We start from the raw sequence: 23,225 nt of genomic DNA on the forward strand, positions 1-23,225 counted from the left end.
CCCTGTTTGATATCAAAATAATATACAGGTCTCACCCTATCCCCTGATTGAAATTAAGATGATATAGTAAGTCTAGTGAGTTGACCCCCTTTAGATATCAGAATGTTTTAATGCATCGGTGGGTGGGGGTGTGTATGTGTGTGTGTGTGTGTGTGTGTGTGTGTGTGTGTGTATTGTGTGTGAAAATATAAACAATGATGTATACATTTTCAAAATGTTTATTGATGATAAATATGTATTGATGCATCATTATTATACAATAAAAAACATATTGAACAATAAATAGTTGCTCCACCTTGCTTTTATTTTATGTATTTGAAATGTTACAACAAACTCTGAAATATGATATACATAACACTGACATAACACTGACATAACACAACATAACACTGACATAACACTGACATAACACTGACATAAGTCAACATAACACTGACATAACTCAACATAACACTGACATAACTCAACATAACACCCTCTTTTATGATTTGATATAGAATGTTTATCACATTATGTTGATGTTATACTACGCCTCATAAAACGTATTCAAATACATCCATCCAATGGTTGGAATATCTATCCTATTCACGCGGCGTGTCAATACAACATGCGGTAAACACTGGGGAGGCTCAGTTTGGACATTACTATGTTGATGGTTTTTATGAACGTGACGGCTTGAACTATGCATTTGAATTCAACGGGTGCTTTTTCCACGGCCATTCGTGTCGATATAATGCGAACTGTGTCCACCCCTTGGCAGCCGTTTTCTTATGGTCTTTTGCACATGCGATTTAACTATAAATTAGAAATTCTTAGGACCGTTTATAATCTAACGGTTGAAGTAATGTGGGAGTGTGTATGGAATCGAATGAAACAGACAGATCCTAACGTTATAGCATTTATGGATACCTACGAAACACCGGAACGCCTACGATCCAGAGAGGGCGCCAACGCTAGGTCCGTATTTAGGTGATCTTACAAATGAAATTTCGGGGGGTAATTATATTATAGAGTTTTGCTCCGGGGGTCCAAAGACTTATGGATACCGTACTTCTGACGGTGCAGTTTGTATGAAGGCCAAGGGGATCACTTTGAACGCCGTCAATTCAGAAGTGATTAAATTGGATAACTTGAAGCAATTAGTAAGTCAGTTCATTTCTGAACGTGATGATTCAACACATCTTTTAGCCCCCACCGAAAATATCATACGCGTTTAAAAGACCCTAACTTTGAAGAACCAAACAAATGTTAAAAAATTCAGGATCGTCTACAATAAGAGGGTGTTATTATCAGATGGTACCACGTTACCCTACGGTTATTAAATATGGAAAAACAATCATCCGTCCTAAAGGATGATGTCAATTTTGATTTTAGACTAGCCCATCCATTTTCCTGTATTATAAGCGGTCCTTCTAACTCAGGCAAAACGTATTTCGTGGAGGGGTTACTACGCGAGGCCGATCGTCTAATATCTCATAAAATTGATCATATCGTATACATATATGATTGCTGGCAACCGCTATATGACCGATTGTTAACAATAAGAAACATTCATTTTGTGCAAGGATTACCTCAAAAGTTAGATGATGATGAATTACTACCCCAACTAAAAATTGTTTATTAATAATAGATGATATGATGAATGAGGCATCTAGTAATCATGAGGTTGGTAAAGTCTTTACACAATTTGTCCATCATCGTAACCTGTCTGCTCTATATTTAATTCAAAACATATTTGTACAGGGCTCTGCTAGTAGGAACATAAGTCTTAATACTAATTACATGATTTTGTTTAAAAATCCTAGAGATACCTCGCAAATTTCTGTATTGGCTCACCAAATGTACCCCGGTAATACACGTTATTTTATGGACGCTTTCAAAGTTAGCCGTAAGGTATAGAGGTTGTATCTTTGAAAGCGTCCATAAAATAACGTGTATTACCGGGGTACATTTGTAGTAGTGTAGTAGTGCGTAGTAACCCCTCCACGAAATACGTTTTGCCTGAGTTAGAAGGACCGCTTATAATACAGGAAAATGGATGGGCTAGTCTAAAATCAAAATTGACATCATCCTTTAGGACGGATGATTGTTTTTCCATATTTAATAACCGTAGGGTAACGTGGTACCATCTGATAATAACACCCTCTTATTGTAGACGATCCTGAATTTTTTAACATTTGTTTGGTTCTTCAAAGTAAGGGTCTTTTAAACGCGTATGATATTTTCGGTGGGGGCTAAAAGATGTGTTGAATCATCACGTTCAGAAATGAACTGACTTACTAATTGCTTCAAGTTATCCAATTTAATCACTTCTGAATTGACGGCGTTCAAAGTGATCCCCTTGGCCTTCATACAAACTGCACCGTCAGAAGTACGGTATCCATAAGTCTTTGGACCCCCGGAGCAAAACTCTATAATATAATTACCCCCCGAAATTTCATTTGTAAGATCACCTAAATACGGACCTAGCGTTGGCGCCCTCTCTGGATTGTAGGCGTTCCGGTGTTTCGTAGGTATCCATAAATGCTATAACGTTAGGATCTGTCTGTTTCATTCGATTCCATACACACTCCCACATTACTTCAACCGTTAGATTATAAACGGTCCTAAGAATTTCTAATTTATAGTTAAATCGCATGTGCAAAAGACCATAAGAAAACGGCTGCCAAGGGGTGGACACAGTTCGCATTATATCGACACGAATGGCCGTGGAAAAAGCACCCGTTGAATTCAAATGCATAGTTCAAGCCGTCACGTTCATAAAAACCATCAACATAGTAATGTCCAAACTGAGCCTCCCCAGTGTTTACCGCATGTTGTATTGACACGCCGCGTGAATAGGATAGATATTCCAACCATTGGATGGATGTATTTGAATACGTTTTATGAGGCGTAGTATAACATCAACATAATGTGATAAACATTCTATATCAAATCATAAAAGAGGGTGTTATGTTGAGTTATGTCAGTGTTATGTTGAGTTATGTCAGTGTTATGTTGACTTATGTCAGTGTTATGTCAGTGTTATGTCAGTGTTATGTTGTGTTATGTCAGTGTTATGTCAGTGTTATGTATATCATATTTCAGAGTTTGTTGTAACATTTCAAATACATAAAATAAAAGCAAGGTGGAGCAACTATTTATTGTTCAATATGTTTTTTATTGTATAATAATGATGCATCAATACATATTTATCATCAATAAACATTTTGAAAATGTATACATCATTGTTTATATTTTCACACACAATACACACACACACACACACACACACACACACACATACACACCCCCACCCACCGATGCATTAAAACATTCTGATATCTAAAGGGGGTCAACTCACTAGACTTACTATATCATCTTAATTTCAATCAGGGGATAGGGTGAGACCTGTATATTATTTTGATATCAAACAGGGATAAGGGTGAAACCTGTATTAAAAATCACACCCTATCATTTTCTCACTATGATTTAGTGACAAACCCCCTAGACCCTCACACAGAACACCACATGCAAGCCATAAACCCCTGGGGATTGGATAATAAGCCCTATATTAACTTAATATCAATACATTAACACACATTCACACTATATTATTTTGATATCAAACAGGGAGAAGGGTGAGACCTGTATATTATTTTGATATCATACAGGGATAAAGGGTGAAACCTGTATTAAAATCACACCCTATCATTTTCTCACTCTGTTATAGTGACAAACCCCCTCCTACCCATAGTAACTTAATATCAATACATTAACACACATTCACACTATATTACACAAACACACACATACATTAAACACTATAACCCTATCTATGCATTAAAACATTCTGATATCTAAATGAATCAACTCACTGACCACATGGCAGTAGTCACACCTCACACCCCTCCTTCTCCCACACACCCCTCCTTCTCACTCACACACACACACACACACACATTCACACCCCCCACCGATGCATTAAAACATTCTGATATCTAAAGTGATCAACTCACTAGACTTACTACAACATCTTAATTTCAATCAGGGGAGAGGGTGAGACCTGTATATTATTTTGATATCAAACAGGGAGAAGGGTGAAACCTGTATTAAAATCACACCCTATCATTTTCTCACTCTGTTATAGTGACAAACCCCCTACCCCCTCACACAGAACACCACATGCAGGCCATAAACCCCTGGGGAATGGAGAATAATCCCTATATTAACTTAATATCAATACATTAACACACATTCACACTATATTACACAAACACACACACATACATTAAACACTATAACCCTATCTATGCATTAAAACATTCTGATATCTAAAGGAATCAACTCACTGACCCCATGGCAGTAGTCACACCTCACACCCCTCCTTCTCCCACACACCCCTCCTTCTCACTCTCACACACACACACACACACACACACACACACACACACACACACACACACACACACACACACACACACACATATTCACACCCCCCACCGATGCGTTAAAACATTCTGATATCTAAAGTGATCAACTCACTAGACTTACTACAACATCTTAATTTCAATCAGGGGAGAGGGTGAGACCTGTATATTATTTTAATATCAAACAGGGAGAAGGGTGAAACCTGTATTAAAATCACACCCTATCATTTTCTCACTATGATATAGTGACAAAACCCCTAGCCCCTCACACAGAACACCACATGCAGGCCATAAACCCTGGGGATTGTAGAATAATCCCTATATTAACTTAATATCAATACATTATCACACATTCACACTATATTATTTTGATATCAAACAGGGAGAAGGGTGAGACCTGTATAATATTTTGATATCAAACAGGGAGAAGGGTGAGACCTGTATATTATTTTGATATCAAACAGGGAGAAAGGGTGAACCCTGTATATTATTTTGATATCAAACAGGGAGAAAGGGTGAACCCTGTATATTATTTTGATATCAAACAGGGAGAAAGGGTGAACCCTGTATTAAAATCACACCCTATCATTTCCTCACTATGATTTAGTGACAAACCCCCTAGCCCCTCACACAGAACACCACATGCAGGCCATAAACCCCTGGGGAATGGAGAATATTCCCTATATTAACTTAATATCATTACATTAACACACATTCACACTATAATACACAAACACACACACCCACATTAAACACTATAACCCTATCTATGATACGGCAATTGATTCAACCCCTATAAAGTCACACCTCCTCACTCTGATATAGTGACAAAACCCCCTAGCCCCTCACACAGAACACCACCTGCAGCCCATAAACCCCTGGGGAATGGAGAATAATCCCTATATTAACTTAATATCAATACATTAACACACATTCACACTATATTACACAAACACACATACACACATACATTAAACACTATATTACACAAACACACACACATTAAAACATTCTGATATCTAAAGGAATCAACTCACTAGACCACCTGGCAGTAGTCACACCTCACAAACATTCTTAGACACACACACACACACACACACACACACACACACACACACACACACACACACACACACACACACACACACACACACCAGTCACACACGCCCCTCCTTCCTCTCACACACACACCCCCCAGTCACACACACCCAGTCACACACCCCCAGTCACGCACACACCCAGTCAGACACCCCCCTTTTGATTCAATTCCTATAAAGTCACACCTTCTCACTCTGATATAGTGACAAACCCCTCCTTGCTCTCCTAGCCCCATCCACACAGCACAACACCTGCACCCCATAAAATCCTGGGGTTTGGAGAATAAACCTTATATTAACTTAATATCAATACATTAACACACATTCACACTATATTATTTTGATATCAAACAGGGAGAAGGGTGAAACCTGTATTAAAATCACACCCTATCATTTTCTCACTGTGTTATAGTGACAAACCCCCCTATCCCCTCACACAGAACACCACCTGCAGGCCATAAACCCCTGGGTATTGGAGAATAAGCCCTATATTAACTTAATATCAATACATTAACACACATTCACACTATATTATTTTAATATCAAACAGGGAAAAGGGTGAAACCTGTATTAAAAATCACACCCTATCATTTTCTCACTATGATTTAGTGACAAACCCCCTAGCCCCTCACACAGAACACCACATGCAGGCCATAAACCCTGGGGAATGGAGAATAATCCCTATATTAACTTAATATCATTACATTAACACACATTCACACTATAATACACAAACACACACACACACATTCACACCCCACCCACCGATGCATTAAAACATTCTGATATCTAAAGGAAATCAAACTCACTAGACCTACTACAACATCCATTTCAATCAGATCAAACAGGGAAAAGGGGAAGCCTGCATTAAAAATCACACCCCTATCATTCTCTCACTATGATTTAGTGACAAACACCCCACCCCCTCCTACCCCCACCCTAGTAACTTAATATCCATACATTCACACACACACACATTCACACCCCACCCACCGATGCATTAAAACATTCTGATATCTAAAGGAAATCAAACTCACTAGACCTACTACAACATCTTCATTTCAATCAGATCAAACAGGGAAAAGGGGAAGCCTGCATTAAAAATCACACCCCTATCATTCTCTCACTATGATTTAGTGACAAACACCCCACCCCCTCCTACCCCCACCCTAGTAACTTAATATCAATACATTCACACACACACACACACACACACACACACACACACACACACACACACACACACACACACACACACATTCTAATATCTAAGGGAAATCAAACTCACTAGACCAACTGGCAATAGCCACACACACACACACACATACACACACACATTCTAATATCTAAGGGAAATCAAACTCACTAGACCACCTGGCAATAGCCACACACACACACACACACACACACACACACACACACACACACACACATTCTAATATCTAAAGGAAATCAAACTCACTAGAACACCTGGCAGTAGCCACACACACACACACACACACCCCAGTCACACACCCCGCCTCCTTCTCACACACACACCCAGTCACACACCCCGCCTCCTTCTCACACACACACACACACACACACACACACACACACACACACACACACACACACCCAGTCACGCACACACCCAATATTAAACACTATCAACCTATCTTTGATTCAACCCCTATAAAGTCACACCTTCTCACTCTGATATAGTGACAAACCCCACTCCTTGCTCTCCTAGCCCCCTCCACACAGCACAACACCTGCACCCCATAAAATCATGGGGGGAACAGAGAATAAACCTTATATTAACTTAATATCAATACATTCACACACATTCACACTATATTACACAAACACACACACACATACATTAAACACTATCAACCTATCTATAATATAACCCTTGATTCAACCCCTATAAAGTCACTATAAAGTCACACCTCACACACACACACACGCACACACAGTCACGCACACACATTAAAACATTCTGATATCTAACCCTTGAATCAAAACCACTAGGCCACTATTAAGTCACACCTCACAAACATTCAATCACACACACACACACACACACACACACACACACACACACACACACACACACACACACAGAACACCCAGTCACGCACACACATTAAAACATTCTGATATCTAACCCTTGAATCAAAACCACTAGGCCACTATTAAGTCACACCTCACAAACATTCAATCACACACACACACACACACCCAGTCACACAAACAACCAGTCACGCACACACATTAAAACATTCTGATAACTAAAGGAATCAACTCACTAGTCCACATGGCACCAGTCACACCTCACAAACATTCAATCACACACACACACACACACACCCAGTCACACAAACAACCAGTCACGCACACACATTAAAACATTCTGATAACTAAAGGAATCAACTCACTAGTCCACATGGCACCAGTCACACCTCACAAACATCCAAACACACACACACACACACACACAAACAACCAGTCACGCACACACACACACACACACAGAACACCCAGTCACGCACACACAGAAGACCCAGTCACGCACACACAGAAGACCACCTGCAGCCCATAAAGTCCTGGGGGAATAGTGAATAACCCCTATACTATCTTAATACCATTACATTAACACACATACACACTATAGCATTTTGATAGCACACTATCAACCTATCTATAATACAGACCTTAATTCAAACCCTATAAACCCACTATAAAGTCACACCTCACAAACATTTCAAACACACACACACAAAACCACCCCCTCCTATTGTGCCAGACAAACCCCGGACCAGGTGCATGTCATAAAATAAGTTTAATCTCATTTGCATATCAAATTAGGGGGTCATAAATGCTCATTAATATACCAAGTGCCCTCTATTATAGTAGTAATATCAAATCAGATGTATAACCTTTAATAACACTGAGTAACATGTTTACGTTATCATAATCTGAACACTAAAAACCATCTGATCTCTACATAAGAACATGTCTGAACAAAAGAAAGAAACCACACACTCAAGCTCTCAATGCAGGGTGATTTAATTGAACGGAAGAACGTTTCGGCCTTGCGGCCTTTGTCAAAGTCATACAGCACCCATGGGTGACACACCTTAAATAGTGCACGCCCCTGATTAACCAGTGACGTCAGGGGGGGGGTTATGCATTTCAACATTTAAGATGGAAACAGTTTCATAGAATAATTGAGTTTACAAATACAGTTGTACAAATATCAAATGCATAATCAGCTATGATGATGAATTGTGCTGTCAGTGTATACAGTTACAGAAAGTGCACAAAAGACAGCCTCAGTAATAGAATAGGGGCATATAATACATTACACCAATAAGATATAAAATATACAGAATATTTATATCAATTATTAACAAGAAAGGGCAAGAAAAACTTAAACATCAAACCCAAAAGGGCATCATGTGAAGCTCAAACTGGACTTACTATCAGGTGGATGAGGGTGTAACGAGGCCATTCCCCGTGGATGACAAGTCTATAGAAAACATTTCAATTCAAATTCAGCATTAAAACCATGAGGGGCCAGAGTTTTCAAATAGTGAATGTAGAAGTTCTCCCTTCTGGAAAGGAGGTTGTCTAAATTGCCACCCCTTCTAGGGAGGGAGACATGTTCTATTCCTATATAACTCAAAGAGGAAATAGGATCATTCTCTTCTACAAAGTGCGCTGCTACTGCCAGGATAGTTGTGGTTTTTACATACAGTAGAGAGTGCTGCCATGTTCCACGATGCGGGTCTTTCCCACTGAGCAAAGACAGGTCTAAAAGACGTCTTTTAGATGTCTTCTTTGTCTTTTTCGGACGTCCAAAGACATCCAATTAGGAACCAGAATGAATGTTTTTTTTTTACGTTCAGATATTGAACCCGTTTTGCACGTCCACAGACGTCTTAGAGGGGTCCAAGCCAGACGTTTGAATATTGAGGGGTCCAGCAGACGTACAAATGGGGTTCTGGACTGACGGACGTTATTAAGACATGATCTGAACGTCTCCCTGATGTTGCGTGTTTGCTGGGTTAGTTCACGGCTAGTCTTACCTACATAAGATGTCCCACAAGAGCTTATGTGATTTAATATACAGTATCACTGACTTAGTATGGCGAATGATGACCCCTTTAATGGGAATGGACTGTGAGGGGTGCTTGAAGGTGCTGCAGGTGTGTGTAGTTACACTGGACGCAGACATGAGTGTGCGGGTCTTTTCTTCAGTCTGTCACCCGTTACACACCTCTCGAAGACCACGGTGGCCTTTTCTTTTTTCTTAACTCCACATTTCCACACAGTGCACCACCACTCACAACCTCAAGAGGGAGTAGAACACTGTCAAAATGTAACCCAGATGTTCATACAGGTGTGGGACTGGTACTGTAGTAAGCCTGAACTGTTAACAACTACATGTACTGCAGAAAATGTCTCCACTCATGAGGCAAATGTGATCATTATTTTGACCCGTGAGCCTTTGGTCTACAGACAAAATAAATGTTGTAGACACACCTAAGGGTTTTTGGTCTATTGCCACTTTCTGTCATTGTGATTATAAAATATTTGCTGTCTTCCATGTTTGGGCTGTTGGTTAACTCAGTCAGGCATGGGGCTCAATCTCAGGGTTGTAGGTTTGAACCCCACACCAGCCACTGCTAAGCATTTCATTGTAGACAGAACCCATATTATTTACATATGGCAAATGAACAAGAGTTGTTATTTTTTATTATTATTTATCAGATCATAGTATGAATACAAAATGCTGATGTCTTATTTTCTCCTGATGTCATTCAGCCTGAGTGGGTGTAATCTCTCAGAGGGATGCTGTGAAGCGCTGGCCTCAGCTCTCATCTCCTCACATCTGAGAGACCTGGACCTGAGTGACAATGACCTGCTGGATTCAGGAGTGAAGCTGCTCTCTGCTGGACTGGGGAATCCACAGTGTAAACTGGAGAAACTGAGGTCAGTATAACTGAGCATATTCATCCTGTCATTGATTGTATTTGAATGTCTCAGTACAACAGTAACATACATTTTATATCTCTTCCCTTAAAGTAACATGTTGAGCATGGATACTCAGCTTAAGAAATAGGCTTTCAAACAAATATGTTTCACCATACAGAGACTATCACTACAAATCAAGTACATCTGATTTGATATTGGGCACTTGGCTGATCAGATGTACTTGATTTGTAGTGATAGTCTCTGTATGGTGAAACATATTTGTTTGAAAGCCTATTTCTTAAGCTGAGTAGCAGCTTTTAATAACACTGAGTAACATGTTTACGTTATCAGAATCTGAAGACTAAAAACCATCTGATCTCAACATTAGAACATGTCTGAACAAAAGTAAGAAACCACACACTCAAGCTCTCAATGCAGGGTGATTTAATTGAACGGACGAACGTTTCGGCCTTGCGGCCTTTGTCAAAGTCATACAGCACCCATGGGTGACACACCTTAAATAGTGCACGCCCCTGATTAACCAGTGCGACGGGGCAGGTTATGCATTTCAACATTTTAAGATGGAAACAGTTTCATAGAATAATTTAATTTACAAATACAGTTGTAAAAAGATCAAATGCATAATCAGCTATGATGATGAATAGTGGTGTCAGTGTATACAGTTACAGAAAGTGCACAAAGGACAGCCTCAGTAATAGAATAGGGGCATAGAATACATTAAACTGATAAGATATAAAATATACAGAATATTTATATAAATTATTTACAAGAAAGGGCAAGAAAAGCTTGAACATCAAACACAAGAGGGCATCATATGAAGCTCAAACTGGACTTCCTATCAGGTGGATGAGGGTGTAACGAGGCCATTCCCCGTGGATGACAAGTTTATAGGAAACATTTCAATTCAAATTCAGCATTAAAACCATGAGGGGCCAGAGTTTTCAAATAGTGAATGTAGAAGTTCTCCCTTCTGGATAGGAGGTTGTCTAAATTGCCACCCCTTCTAGGGAGGGAGACATGTTCTATTCCAGGGACGGACTGGGACAAAAATTCAGCCCTGGCATCTTGGCCCAGACCGGCCCACAGGACTGGACTGGGTGAATATTTCCTATGTAGCCCCAGTCGGCCCACTAGCCGAGCCGACGCGTGAAATGGAACACCTTCAGTCTCGTTTTGTTGATGGGGGGGGGGGGGGGGGGGGGGTGCTGCTGCACGATTTGTTGACGGGGGGGGGGGGGGGGCCTGCTGCGCGATTTGTTGACGGGGGGGGGGGGGGGGGGGGGGGCTGCTGAGGCTCTCTAGCGGCCCACGCAAATGACACCTGAAACTAACAGAGGGAGGGGTGGGGCCTACATATGATTGGGCCAGCCCAGTGTCAGTATAGAAAATGGACCAATGGGCCGCTGTCCCTGCTCTATGGGCCGTTCGTTAGCTCGTTTTTTTAGATCGGCCCACAAGTAGGTCCGGCCCACCGGGCATTTGCCCGGTACGCCACATGGCCAGTCCGGCCCTGTTCTATTCCTATATCACTCAAAGAGGAAATAGGATCATTCTCTTCTACAAAGTGCTGCTACTGCCAGGGTAGTTGTGGTTTTAACATAGATAGTGCTGCCATGTTCCACGATGCGGGTCTTTCCCACTGAGCAAAGACACGTCTAAAAGACGTCTTTTAGATGTCTTTTTTGTCTTTTTCGGACGTCCAAAGACATCCAATTAGGAGCCAGAATGAATGTTTTTTTTTTACATTCAAATATTGAACCCGTTTTGCACGTCCACAGACATCTTAGAGGGGTCCAAGCCAGACGTTTGAATATTGAGGGGTCCAGCAGACATAGAAATGGGGTTCTGGACTGACGGACGTTATTAAGACATGATCTGAACGTCTCCCTGATGTTGCGTGTTTGCTGGGTTAGTTCACGACTAGTCTTACCTACATAAGAGGTCCCACAAGGACTTATGTGATTAAATATACAGTATCACTGACTTAGTATGGCAAATGATGACCCCTTTAATGGGAATGGACTGTGAGGGGTGCTTGAAGGTGCTGCAGGTGTGTGTAGTGTAGTTGAATAAAAATGAAAGTATTTGCCAAAGCCTGGGTTCGCTCAAAAATATGTTCAGTCAGGTTTATTAAGAAAACAATACGATTGCAAACGGACCTCAAAGTAAAAACACAGAGTGATTCTAACAGGAGAAGTAAATCAGATCGCCAATTCTTCTCCTTATATCTTGCTCAGGCCAACGAGGTAGTACAGGCGTCATTTGATTGGCCACACAGTGGGCGGGGGATGAAACTCACTTTGAATATCACTTTGAATATAGACAAAGAAAACAAAAGGTCTGAGCCAGGGCAGGAAGGACATAAGGTGTGGCCCTTCTGACTTAAACAAAGAAAGGAGGAAGAGCGAGGCAGAGGAGTTGTTTACATTTACAAAAGGGAGAGTTGAGGTGTTTACAATTACAAAAGGGAGAGTTGAGGTGTTTACAATTACAAAAGGGAGATTGAAACTACAGGTTGCAGGGGACTTGATGATTGAAATAAAAGATATGAATCTGAATAGTCTTGAGACTGTGTGTTAAATTCCATGACAACTCCCTCATCTGTGGCTGAAACAGCCACATAAAATATATACATCAGATATAAAATAAGCATAATAAAAAAAATAAAAAATAAAAAAAATAAAAATTATAAACACAAATTTCAAAAACTCTATGCTATACATGTGGAAAGGAAGTAATCTCTCCACTAGGTGGAGCAAGAACAAAATGCAAATTACGCTTTAAAACTCCTTGTTTCAGAAATTTGACAGGAAACAAGGTAAAAAAAACATGTATAGTCTAAGAGTGGAGAACCATTCACCAAAAACCCTTGATTTAAATTTTGAACAAGGCAAAAAGATAAATGGTTACCAGTGTAAGAAGGGCAAAAACCTCTTGGTCAATTTAGAGGAAAAAAACCCAAAGAAGTAAAACTTCAAAATCATCTATCAGCTCATGTTTCAAAACATTATAAGTCTTGTAGATAGATATTATGCATTTCATCGAGATAATTTTCAAAGGGGTCATCTACTTCTCCGCTCGGTACTGAAGTCTGGACCATTAGTGCTTGAGCTGGAATATCCACTAAACACTTTGTAGCACATTTGATAAACCTTCTGGAGAGGGACGATTTTGAATTGATCAGTGTTTGTTTGAACTCTAAGATTAGTTTGGTTGAATAGTTTTCTCTGAGACTGGACAAAACAATCAATAATCTGACATTTTAATCCGGAAAATACAATTGAATTTCTCCATTCTACAGTTGTGGATAAGCCAGTACACACTAACTGTGCAGTTAAAGGAACTGTATATATCTGTGTGAAGACAGCTTGAATATTATGAATTAACTGCGGTCCAGGTACTCTGGAAAAATGTATAACTCTAGCTAGTTCTAGTCGAGTAAATTCTCTTGGTTTCTGGTGTTGATTGACCTGCATAGTTAACTCTGTTAAAATGCTATTCTCTATACCGCCGTAGGAATAAATTAATCTATCTACTCCTGCATGAAATTGACAAGATGAGACTTGTTCCCTAGTGGAGAATGTATGGGTTGCTAACCCTTGCCAGTCATATTGTAACCACTCAGCCTTTGTTAAGGGAATAGGATATAGGATAGGTGATGTTGTACTAGAGGGGACCTGTTGACAAATCCAACAATCATCATAATCCATTTTTGATGCAAATTCCCGTACCATACTTATAGCAGTGTTAGGATGGGTCTTCCGATCTGAGTTGGATGACCTGGTTAAATACTTGTTACAATTAACTACCATAGTAGAGGGATAATCTGGGACAGGTTTGCAAATATCAGCACCATAGTTTCTGCTTCGAGCTACATTAATCACATCTCTGCTTAAAACACACCAATATGGCATTCTCCAATCAGCATTGGTCAGAGTCACCAGGGTAGATCCAAGGAACTTCTCATCGTCTTGGATTTTGACATCTGTAGAGTGTAACAAAGTCCAGTCATTCTTGTTCACAGTGTATATCCAACAGTCATTTAGGTGACACTTCTCTTTTGGGCAATAGAATGTCACTGGGGAATGCAAGGCGTCTTCTCTTCTGGATCGCAACTTCAATGTCGCGTTGTTTGAATCAGTTATGTTCAATGTTAGTTGCAGTGTGTGCAGGTGTGTGTGCGTGTGTGGTGCATCTTGTGAGGTCATGGCTGTGGAGTTTCTCCATGTTGCCATCATAACGACCATGAGAAGGAGGTGACCAGCAAGGTCATTTTTCCTCCGATTCTTCGTCAGAGGAGAGGACAGTGTGATGGCCCATGGTTTTGGCCTCTGAGCCCTCTGGTTCAGCTGCATCCTTGATCTCCTGGTGTTGGCGATCCCCTGGTGGACCGTCGTCTGCTGCTTTGACCCGTCGGCAATGGCTTGCATGGATCCACGAAGTCCTCTCAGCTACTTTGACCGCTGTCTGCGTGGTGAGTAGAACCTGGTACGGCCCGAGCCACCTCGGCGAGTTCCAGCTCCTTCGTCTTTGGTCGCGGACCAGGACCCAATCCCCAGGAGAGATGTGATGCAGGAACCCCTCCTTAGCCTCAGGAATGGCGGTCCTCACTCTGTTGAAGACATTTTTTAGAATGTTATTCAGTGCAAGACAATATTGTATCATATCATCTTCACATGACATGAGACTAATCTTATTTTGGGGAAACGGTGTGTTAGTCATTTTCATAGGTCGACCAGTAAGGACTTCATATGGAGCCAGCCCTGTGGTCTGGTGCGGTCTCCCTCTCATGTACATGAGTGCCAGAGGTAGAACTTTCATCCATGACAGACCTGTCTCTGCCATCAGCTTGGTGAGCTTTACTTTCAGAGTTTGATTAGCTCCCTCCACTATTCCAGCACTTGCTGGATGATAGCTACAATGCGTTCTAAGGTCAATCTGTAGGCTATTGCAGATTTCCTGAATGACACTATTTACAAAATGGGTCCCTCGATCTGAAGAGAGTTTGGTTGGCAGGCCCCATCTTGGAATGATCTCTCTCAGGAGACTCTTTGCCACTGACAACGCTGAGAAATGCCTGCAAGGAAATACCTCAGTCCATTTGGAGAAAACATCAGTTAACACTAGGCAATATTTGTACCCCTGGCATGGAGAGAGTTCAATAAAATCCATCATAACATGTTCCCATGGCCCACTTGGCCGAGGATGTGCTGACAGTTCCATTTTTATCCCTTTTCCAACATTGTTTTGCATGCATATGATGCATTTGGCACAGTTTTGTTCTGCAAAAACCGTGAAACCTGGTGCATACCAATACCTGTTAACATCCTCCGCCACCCCTGTTTTTGAAACATGATCTGGCCCGTGGGCTAGTTTGAAAGCATAATGAAAACATGAACGAGGTAGTACAGGTTTGTCATTAGGCCCTAGATACAGGTTAGTTTGGTTGTGGAATGTGCACTTATTCCTCCATTTCTTTTTCTCCGCAGGTGGAGCAGATGCTTGTAGGTCAGAAATGTCTGCCAGGGACAGTGGAGGAATCTTGTCAGGGTCTGTGGATGGTACAGAGAGCATAGAAAGCACAGGGGAGGAAGCAGAGACGGCCGCAGCTTTTGCAGCGAGGTCAGCAGTCGAGTTACCGACAGAGACAGGATCAGAGCTTTTAACATGAGCTTGGCATTTACACACTGCTAGGCTAGATGGTAAAAGCATAGCTTCTAGAAGGTTGTTGATCAACACATGGTGTGCAATAGGTTTACCAGTTGACGTGAGGAACCCACGGTTTCGCCAAAGGGAGCCGAAGTCATGCACAACTCCAAAAGCATAACTACTGTCTGTGTAAATGGTTGCAGACTTTCCACTTGCTATTTTACAAGCTCTGGTCAGAGCGAACAATTCAGCTGCTTGCGCTGAAAGGTGTTGTGGGAGTTTTGCTGATTCTAAAACTCCATCTAATGTTGTGACTGCATATGCGACAAGTGGTTGACCTGTTGTCGACCGCTGGGCTGATCCGTCCACAAAAAGCTCAAAATCAGGGTTAGAGAGAGGAACATCAGTGAGGTCTGAGCGTGGCTTATTGACCTCCTCTACTATAGCTACACAGTCATGCGGTTCCCCGTCTTCTGGAGTCGGAAGCAGAGTTGCTGGGTTGAGTATAGTGCATCTTTGAAGTGTAAGATTAGACATAGTCAACAGTACATTCTGGTAATGCAACAATCTTGCTGGGTGCAGGTGCGATGTCTTTGCCTGTAAAAGAAGAGCAGACACGGCATGCGGTACATGGACTACCAGCGGCCGCAGTGCTACTAGGTCTACAGAACTCAATACAGCCTCAGTAGTAGCTGCCACTGATCTCAAGCAGGACACGAGTCCTCTAACAACAGAGTCAAGTCTTTTGGAGTAATAGGCTACCGGTCTGTACCTATCTCCATGCTTCTGTGCTAATACTGCTGCCATGTAACCTTCCCTCTCGTTCGTGAACAGGTGGAAGGTCTTGTCATAGTCAGGAATACCTAGACAGGGTGCTGTGGACAGTCTTTGTTTAAGTGTCGTTAAAGCCAGTCTGGCTTCGTCAGTCCATGTGATTTTGTCTGAGGGAGCTAATTTCTGTCCATGAGCTAAATCAGATAGCGGCTGTGTTATCTCTGCAAAGTCAGGAATCCAAGCTCGGCAGTAACCTACAGTCCCAAGCAGTGACATCATCTGTTTTTTGGTTGTGGGCAGGGGAAGTGTAAGAATTACTTTAACACGGTCAGTCCCCAGTGTCTTGCCATCTTTTGTTATTAAGTGACCAAGGTATCTGACCTGCTCACATACTAACTGGATCTTGCTTCTAGACACCTTGTGGCCATTTTCTGCAAGGAAAAACAACAGTGCTCTTGTATCCTCAATACATGACTCCTTGTTTCTACTGGCAAGAAGTAGGTCATCCATGTATTGAATGAGAGTGCTGCCTTTTGGCGGGATGAATCCTTCTAGGTTCCGTGCCAACTCGACATTAAAGATGGTTGGAGAGTCCACATATCCTTGAGGCATTACACACCAGGTATAACTCCGTCCTTGAAAGGTGAACGCGAACCACTCTCTGGAGTCAGGGTGAACAGGGATAGAGAAAAACGCATTACTCAAATCAATAACACTAAAATGTGTAGCTGTGGCAGGTATGAATGACAGAATGGTAACAGGGTTCGGAACAAGGGCTGTTCTAGCATGGACAGCTTCATTAACAATTCTCAAATCTTGAACAAATCTCCATTCACCTGAAGCCTTCCTCACAGGCAGAATAGGGGTGTTGCAAGGTGAGCTGTCAATCTCAACAATAGCACCTCTTTCTAATAAAGAGGCGTGAACCTTAGCAATCCCCTCCTCTGTACCTCTGTTCTCAGAGGATACTGGGCACGTCTTGGACGGAATGTTCCCTTTGGGCTGACGACTACTGGGTTGACATTCTTAATCCTGCCTATATCAAACTTATCTCTGGCCCACAATGAGTCGGGCACCCCCTGCAACACAGATGGACTTTCTATGTTGTCATAAGGAATTTGGACAAACGTGGGGTTGAGGCGTTGACCCTCCATTCCACGTACCACAGGTGTCAGCCATCTAAAAGGGAAGCAGCTTACCCCTGTTGTTGGAGAGTGTCTTACTTGGTGTGGATCTCCAACCCAGTCAGTAGCTTCCATTGCCGTCTGCAGCCGCATGCCTGTCTCCTCCTTGGTAACAAACTCAGAGACACCCAGTGAAATGTGTGGGACACCTTGTTTTTCATCATACAGCTGTTTCTGTGTCTCTGTCAGACACACAGAAAGAGAGCTGCATGGTCAGGATCTACATACAGCATAGCACATTCAAGAACCTCACTACTTTGTGGTTGTAACCAGACTTTCTCAAAATCATGATCTTGTTGTAGTGGAGATACATTTGCAGTGCAGTGTAATGAAGTCTGTGGTGTGAGAGGGGTGTCATATGAATAACAGGAGTTAATTTTTGAGAACAGCTTAGAACGTTGGAGTGACATCTGATCATTATTTTCAATGTTCCAGGAATATGTCCAACTTGTCATATGTTCTATAAACATGAGGTCGCGCAGTGGTGTTACCTGTTTAGGCCGGATAATGGTGACCCCATTTGAGTCACAGCACATCTGAAAACCTAGTTTGCACAGCAGATCTCTCCCCATTAGGTTAACAGGACAACAATGAGAATAGATAAATTGGTGTTGGAATTCAGCATCATCCAACACAACAGGAAGTGACGTAGTCATTCTCTCAGATTTTTCAATACCTGCTGCACCAATGGTTTTTGCAACTTCATTTGTTAGTTTAGGAACAACATTAATTTTTGAGGAGCTTAGGACTGATGAGTGTGCGCCGGTGTCAGCTAAAAACATGAGTTGCTCTCCATTAACTTCTAAAGTTACTACTGGAAGCTCGGACGGTGTTGTATGCAGATTAAGGTATTGACAAATATGAACAACCTTCTCTTTATCCTGTACAGCTGTACTATCTGACGGTCCCTCAGCAAAACTCTCTGTCTGTTCCTGGCCTAGTCATGACTGTTGCTGTGGGTTGTTCAGGGAAATTCCAGCAGGTGGCGCCGAACCCCAGGTTGCAGGATTCTTTCTCTCATTTCGCCTGCGGTAACTGTGACAGTCTTTGATCCAGTGACCAGTTTTACCACAATGAAAACACGCGTCAGTTTTGTCTCTGTTTTCGTTTCCCTCCCTCGGTTTCCTCCTGTAGCTTATTCTGTTACTATGCCTGCTATTTCTGTTCATGTGACGACCCTGTGGTCGTTGTTCCCTCTCTGATCTCTTGGACTGGTTTTCTATCTGTTCCAGTTGAGCGGCTTTTAACTTGGCTGTACCTAACTTAAGTTCTTTCGCCTCCCTTTGTTCAATGTGAACGCGAAGCCGCTCCGCATACCGGAAATGGTCAACAACTTCCTCGAGCGAAGTTGACTCCCAGGTGTAGCAACACATCCTAACTTGGTCAGACAAAGAGGAGAGAGAGTTATTCATCAACTGTTGTTTTAGAATTTTCTTATAATCGGAATTCTCTTTGTCCATGCCACTGTGTGACGCGAAGACTGATTCCAGTCTTTCCCAAAATTTCTCGAACTGCTCATCGGATTGTTGTTTACAATATGTGATACGGTCCCAATCCATTTTCTTTGGGAAACGAGTTTTGATTCTGTTCAACAGTGCAGTGTTTTGGTCAGCAAAATCAGCATGAGAGAAAGGCAATGTAATGTCAAACGGATGTTTCACATCCACCCATTTTAGCCCAAGGCATTGTCTCATGATCATGGCGATTTCCTCTGCGTGAGGCTCATACATACGAACTAAACTGTTAAAAAGATTTTCAAACTCGTCAATGTCTTTGGTTGGATCGGGCAACGTTTTAGCAACATCACGAAGTTCGTCAGAACGCCATGGTCTATACACTCTGATTTCAGGGGTCCAGGCCGCGTGGCCCTCTTCATCATCTGTTTGAGACGGTCGGGGATTAGGGTTCGGGCATCGTACCATTGGGGCTAGGAGTTGCGGTTCCTCCAGACTATTACTAGCTATTTGTAGTTGTTCCAAATTTAACTTAGCCTCAGATATGGCTCTAGCCAATTCTTTCTTCCTGTCCTGCTTTTGCTTTGTGTAACATCTAGTCGACAGAGCTATAGAATGGACGGGAGAAGAGGGTGGTCCTGGAGGTACGCTTCGTTCGGGGGAAAGGGGCGCATTTAATTCGTATTGCGGAGGCGCCTGCATGGGTGGTGCAGAGGCAATACTGTGAGGGGATACGGCAGAGAGAGAAGGGACGTGGCTAATAATGGCGGTGGCATTGTTAGGGGGTGTGATCACGGCGCAACGAGTCGAGGGAGAGAAGTCTAGGTCAGAGTGATTCGATGGGGGAAGCGGCGGAGACGCCGTTGGCTGTATAGCTTCATTGTATCTTTTCTCTGACATCAAAAACCCTTCCCGCGCTACTGACTCCCAAATTTTAAACGCTGCCCAATCGATGGCATTACCGCTTTTCTTACCCAACTTAGTCTTCTCAAATGCTTCTAGTTGAACCCTAATGTTGGCCAAAGCTTTAACGCTAAGAGTACCAGATGGAGACGGAAAACTGTTATTCTTATTTCATAACTGAATCTGCCAACAGGCACTAGCAGAATATTTTAGCAAAACAATTTTAGCCGGACCAGACAATTTGAGAATATCAAGTGGCGAGCTAGTAACGGCACCCATTTTGCACCAAATCGCTTACGAAAAAACAAACCAAAAGATACTCTCCCACACTCCTTCGTAACACGGAGATGAACGTCTCTCAGACTACTCACTAGCAGTTACGATTTACGGCCCTTAAAAACAGTGTCGGAAAAAAAATAAACAGTACTTTTACCTGGAAAAAAAATATAGCGCTTAACAACACATACAAGACAGAGCCGAAACTCCAACAGTAAAACAGCAGACTAACAACCCCGTGCACATACAAAAAACGAAACTCCAACAGTAAAACAGCAGACTAACACGGGAACGCAAAACAAAAGAACGACCAAAGATGACGAAAAGACGACTAACATACGACTTAACACACAAGCATGCTCGAACTGCACCAGCCACTTGGTCAAGGCTAGACCGGATGTCTAGATCCTACCAAATACTGTACAGCCACTTGGTCAAAGCTAACTCTCGTTAGGTTTACCAACTTGGTCAAAGCTAACTTCTCGTTAGGTTTACCAAACCACCCGGGATCAAAGGGGAAAACGTTTCTCCAAGAAACGCGGATTGGAAACACCAATCACTCCCGTAGCTATCTTCGTTGAGCAAAGCACTCTCAACGGGCTCTGCGGTTTTAATCTCACCCGCGACCGGCCAAAGGGAATCCTGTTCTGAACACTGCTTATACCCTCGTAACGAAACAAGGACGAAGTCAAAGGACAATACGATATAAATATATATATTGCTGTTCACAACTTCCTTAGATAGTTACTTTAACTCATACGTACTAAAAATACCCACGCTGGGGTTTCTGTTTTCAATAATCTAGACCAACAAGCTGAACCAAAACCCAAGGCAAATAACAAGCATAAAAGGATTTCGCTTTTCAACGTACCGTGAGCTTAGCCGAGTGGAACCAACGGCGGGGCTTCTCCAAAACCAATGCGCATAGACGCAACGAGAGAAGCTTTCAAAAGCGGCTACCGCTCCGCACGTCTGCGTCCCTCGCTTCCACCCCGGCGAATCTCACGGCAGTCGATCCCGTCCTCGAGTCGCCAATTGTAGTTGAATAAAAATGAAAGTATTTGCCAAAGCCTGGGTTCGCTCAAAAATATGTTCAGTCAGGTTTATTAAGAAAACAATACGATTGCAAACGGACCTCAAAGTAAAAACACAGAGTGATTCTAACAGGAGAAGTAAATCAGATCGCCAATTCTTCTCCTTATATCTTGCTCAGGCCAACGAGGTAGTACAGGCGTCATTTGATTGGCCACACAGTGGGCGGGGGATGAAACTCACTTTGAATATCACTTTGAATATAGACAAAGAAAACAAAAGGTCTGAGCCAGGGCAGGAAGGACATAAGGTGTGGCCCTTCTGACTTAAACAAAGAAAGGAGGAAGAGCGAGGCAGAGGAGTTGTTTACATTTACAAAAGGGAGAGTTGAGGTGTTTACAATTACAAAAGGGAGAGTTGAGGTGTTTACAATTACAAAAGGGAGATTGAAACTAGAGGTTGCAGGGGACTTGATGATTGAAAGAAAAGATATGAATCTGAATAGTCTTGAGACTGTGTGTTAAATTCCATGACAGTAGTTACACTGGACGCAGACATGAGTGTGCGGGTCTTTTCTTCAGTCTGTCACCCGTTACACAGCTCGCCAAGACCACGGTGTGCCTTTTCTTTTTTCTAAACTCCACTTTTCCACACAGCGCACTACCACTCACAACCTCAAGAGGGAGTAGAACACTGTCAAAATGTAACCCAGATCTTCATACAGGTGTGGGACTGGTACTGTAGTAAGCCTGAACTGTTAACAACTACATGTACTGCAGAAAATGTCTCCACTCATGAGGCAAATGTGATCATTATTTTGACCCGTGGGCCTTTGGTCTACAGACAAAATAAATGTTGTAGACACACCTAAGGGTTTTTGGTCTATTCCCACTTTCTGTCATTGTGATTATAAAATATTTGCTGTCTTCCATGTTTGGGCTGTTGGTTAACTCAGTCAGGCATGGGGCTCAATCTCAGGGTTGTAGGTTTGAACCCCACACCAGCCACTGCTAAGCATTTCATTGTAGACAGAACCCATATTATTTACATATGGCAAATGTACAAGAGTTGTTATTTTGTATTATTATTTATCAGATCATAGTATGAATACAAAATGCTGATGTCTTATTTTCTCCTGATGTCATTCAGCCTGAGTGAGTGTAGACTCTCAGAGGGATGCTGTGAAGCTCTGGCCTCAGCTCTCATCTCCTCACATCTGAGAGATCTGCACCTGAGTCACAATAAGCTGCTGGATTCAGGAGTGAAGCTGCTCTCTGCTGGACTGGGGAATCCACACTGTAAACTGGAGAAACTGAGGTCAGTATAACTGAGCATATTCATCCTGTCATTGATTGTGTTTGAAGGTCTCAGTACAACAGTAACATGCATTTTATATCTCTTCCCTTAAAGTAGCATGTCGAGCATGGATACTCAGCTTAAGAAATAGGCTTTCAAACAAAT

At 42.1% G+C, this 23,225-nt stretch overlaps 1 protein-coding gene across 1 annotated transcript in view; it reads left to right on the forward strand.

The window, feature by feature from the left end:
* The window catches only part of LOC311321594 (NACHT, LRR and PYD domains-containing protein 14-like), a gene marked incomplete at both ends in the record, with an annotated part of 74,542 nt that overhangs the window by 28,972 nt on the left and 22,345 nt on the right, over positions 1-23,225 (forward strand). Inside the window, 2 exons of the mRNA XM_084453587.1 lie at positions 10,322-10,489; positions 22,914-23,081. Of these exons, the coding sequence (XP_084309713.1) occupies positions 10,322-10,489; positions 22,914-23,081 (336 nt within the window). The remainder of the gene's footprint in view (positions 1-10,321; positions 10,490-22,913; positions 23,082-23,225) is intronic.

Source organism: Borostomias antarcticus (assembly GCF_949987555.1).
Source record: "Borostomias antarcticus genome assembly, chromosome: 19".
NCBI lineage: Eukaryota > Metazoa > Chordata > Actinopteri > Stomiiformes > Stomiidae > Borostomias > Borostomias antarcticus.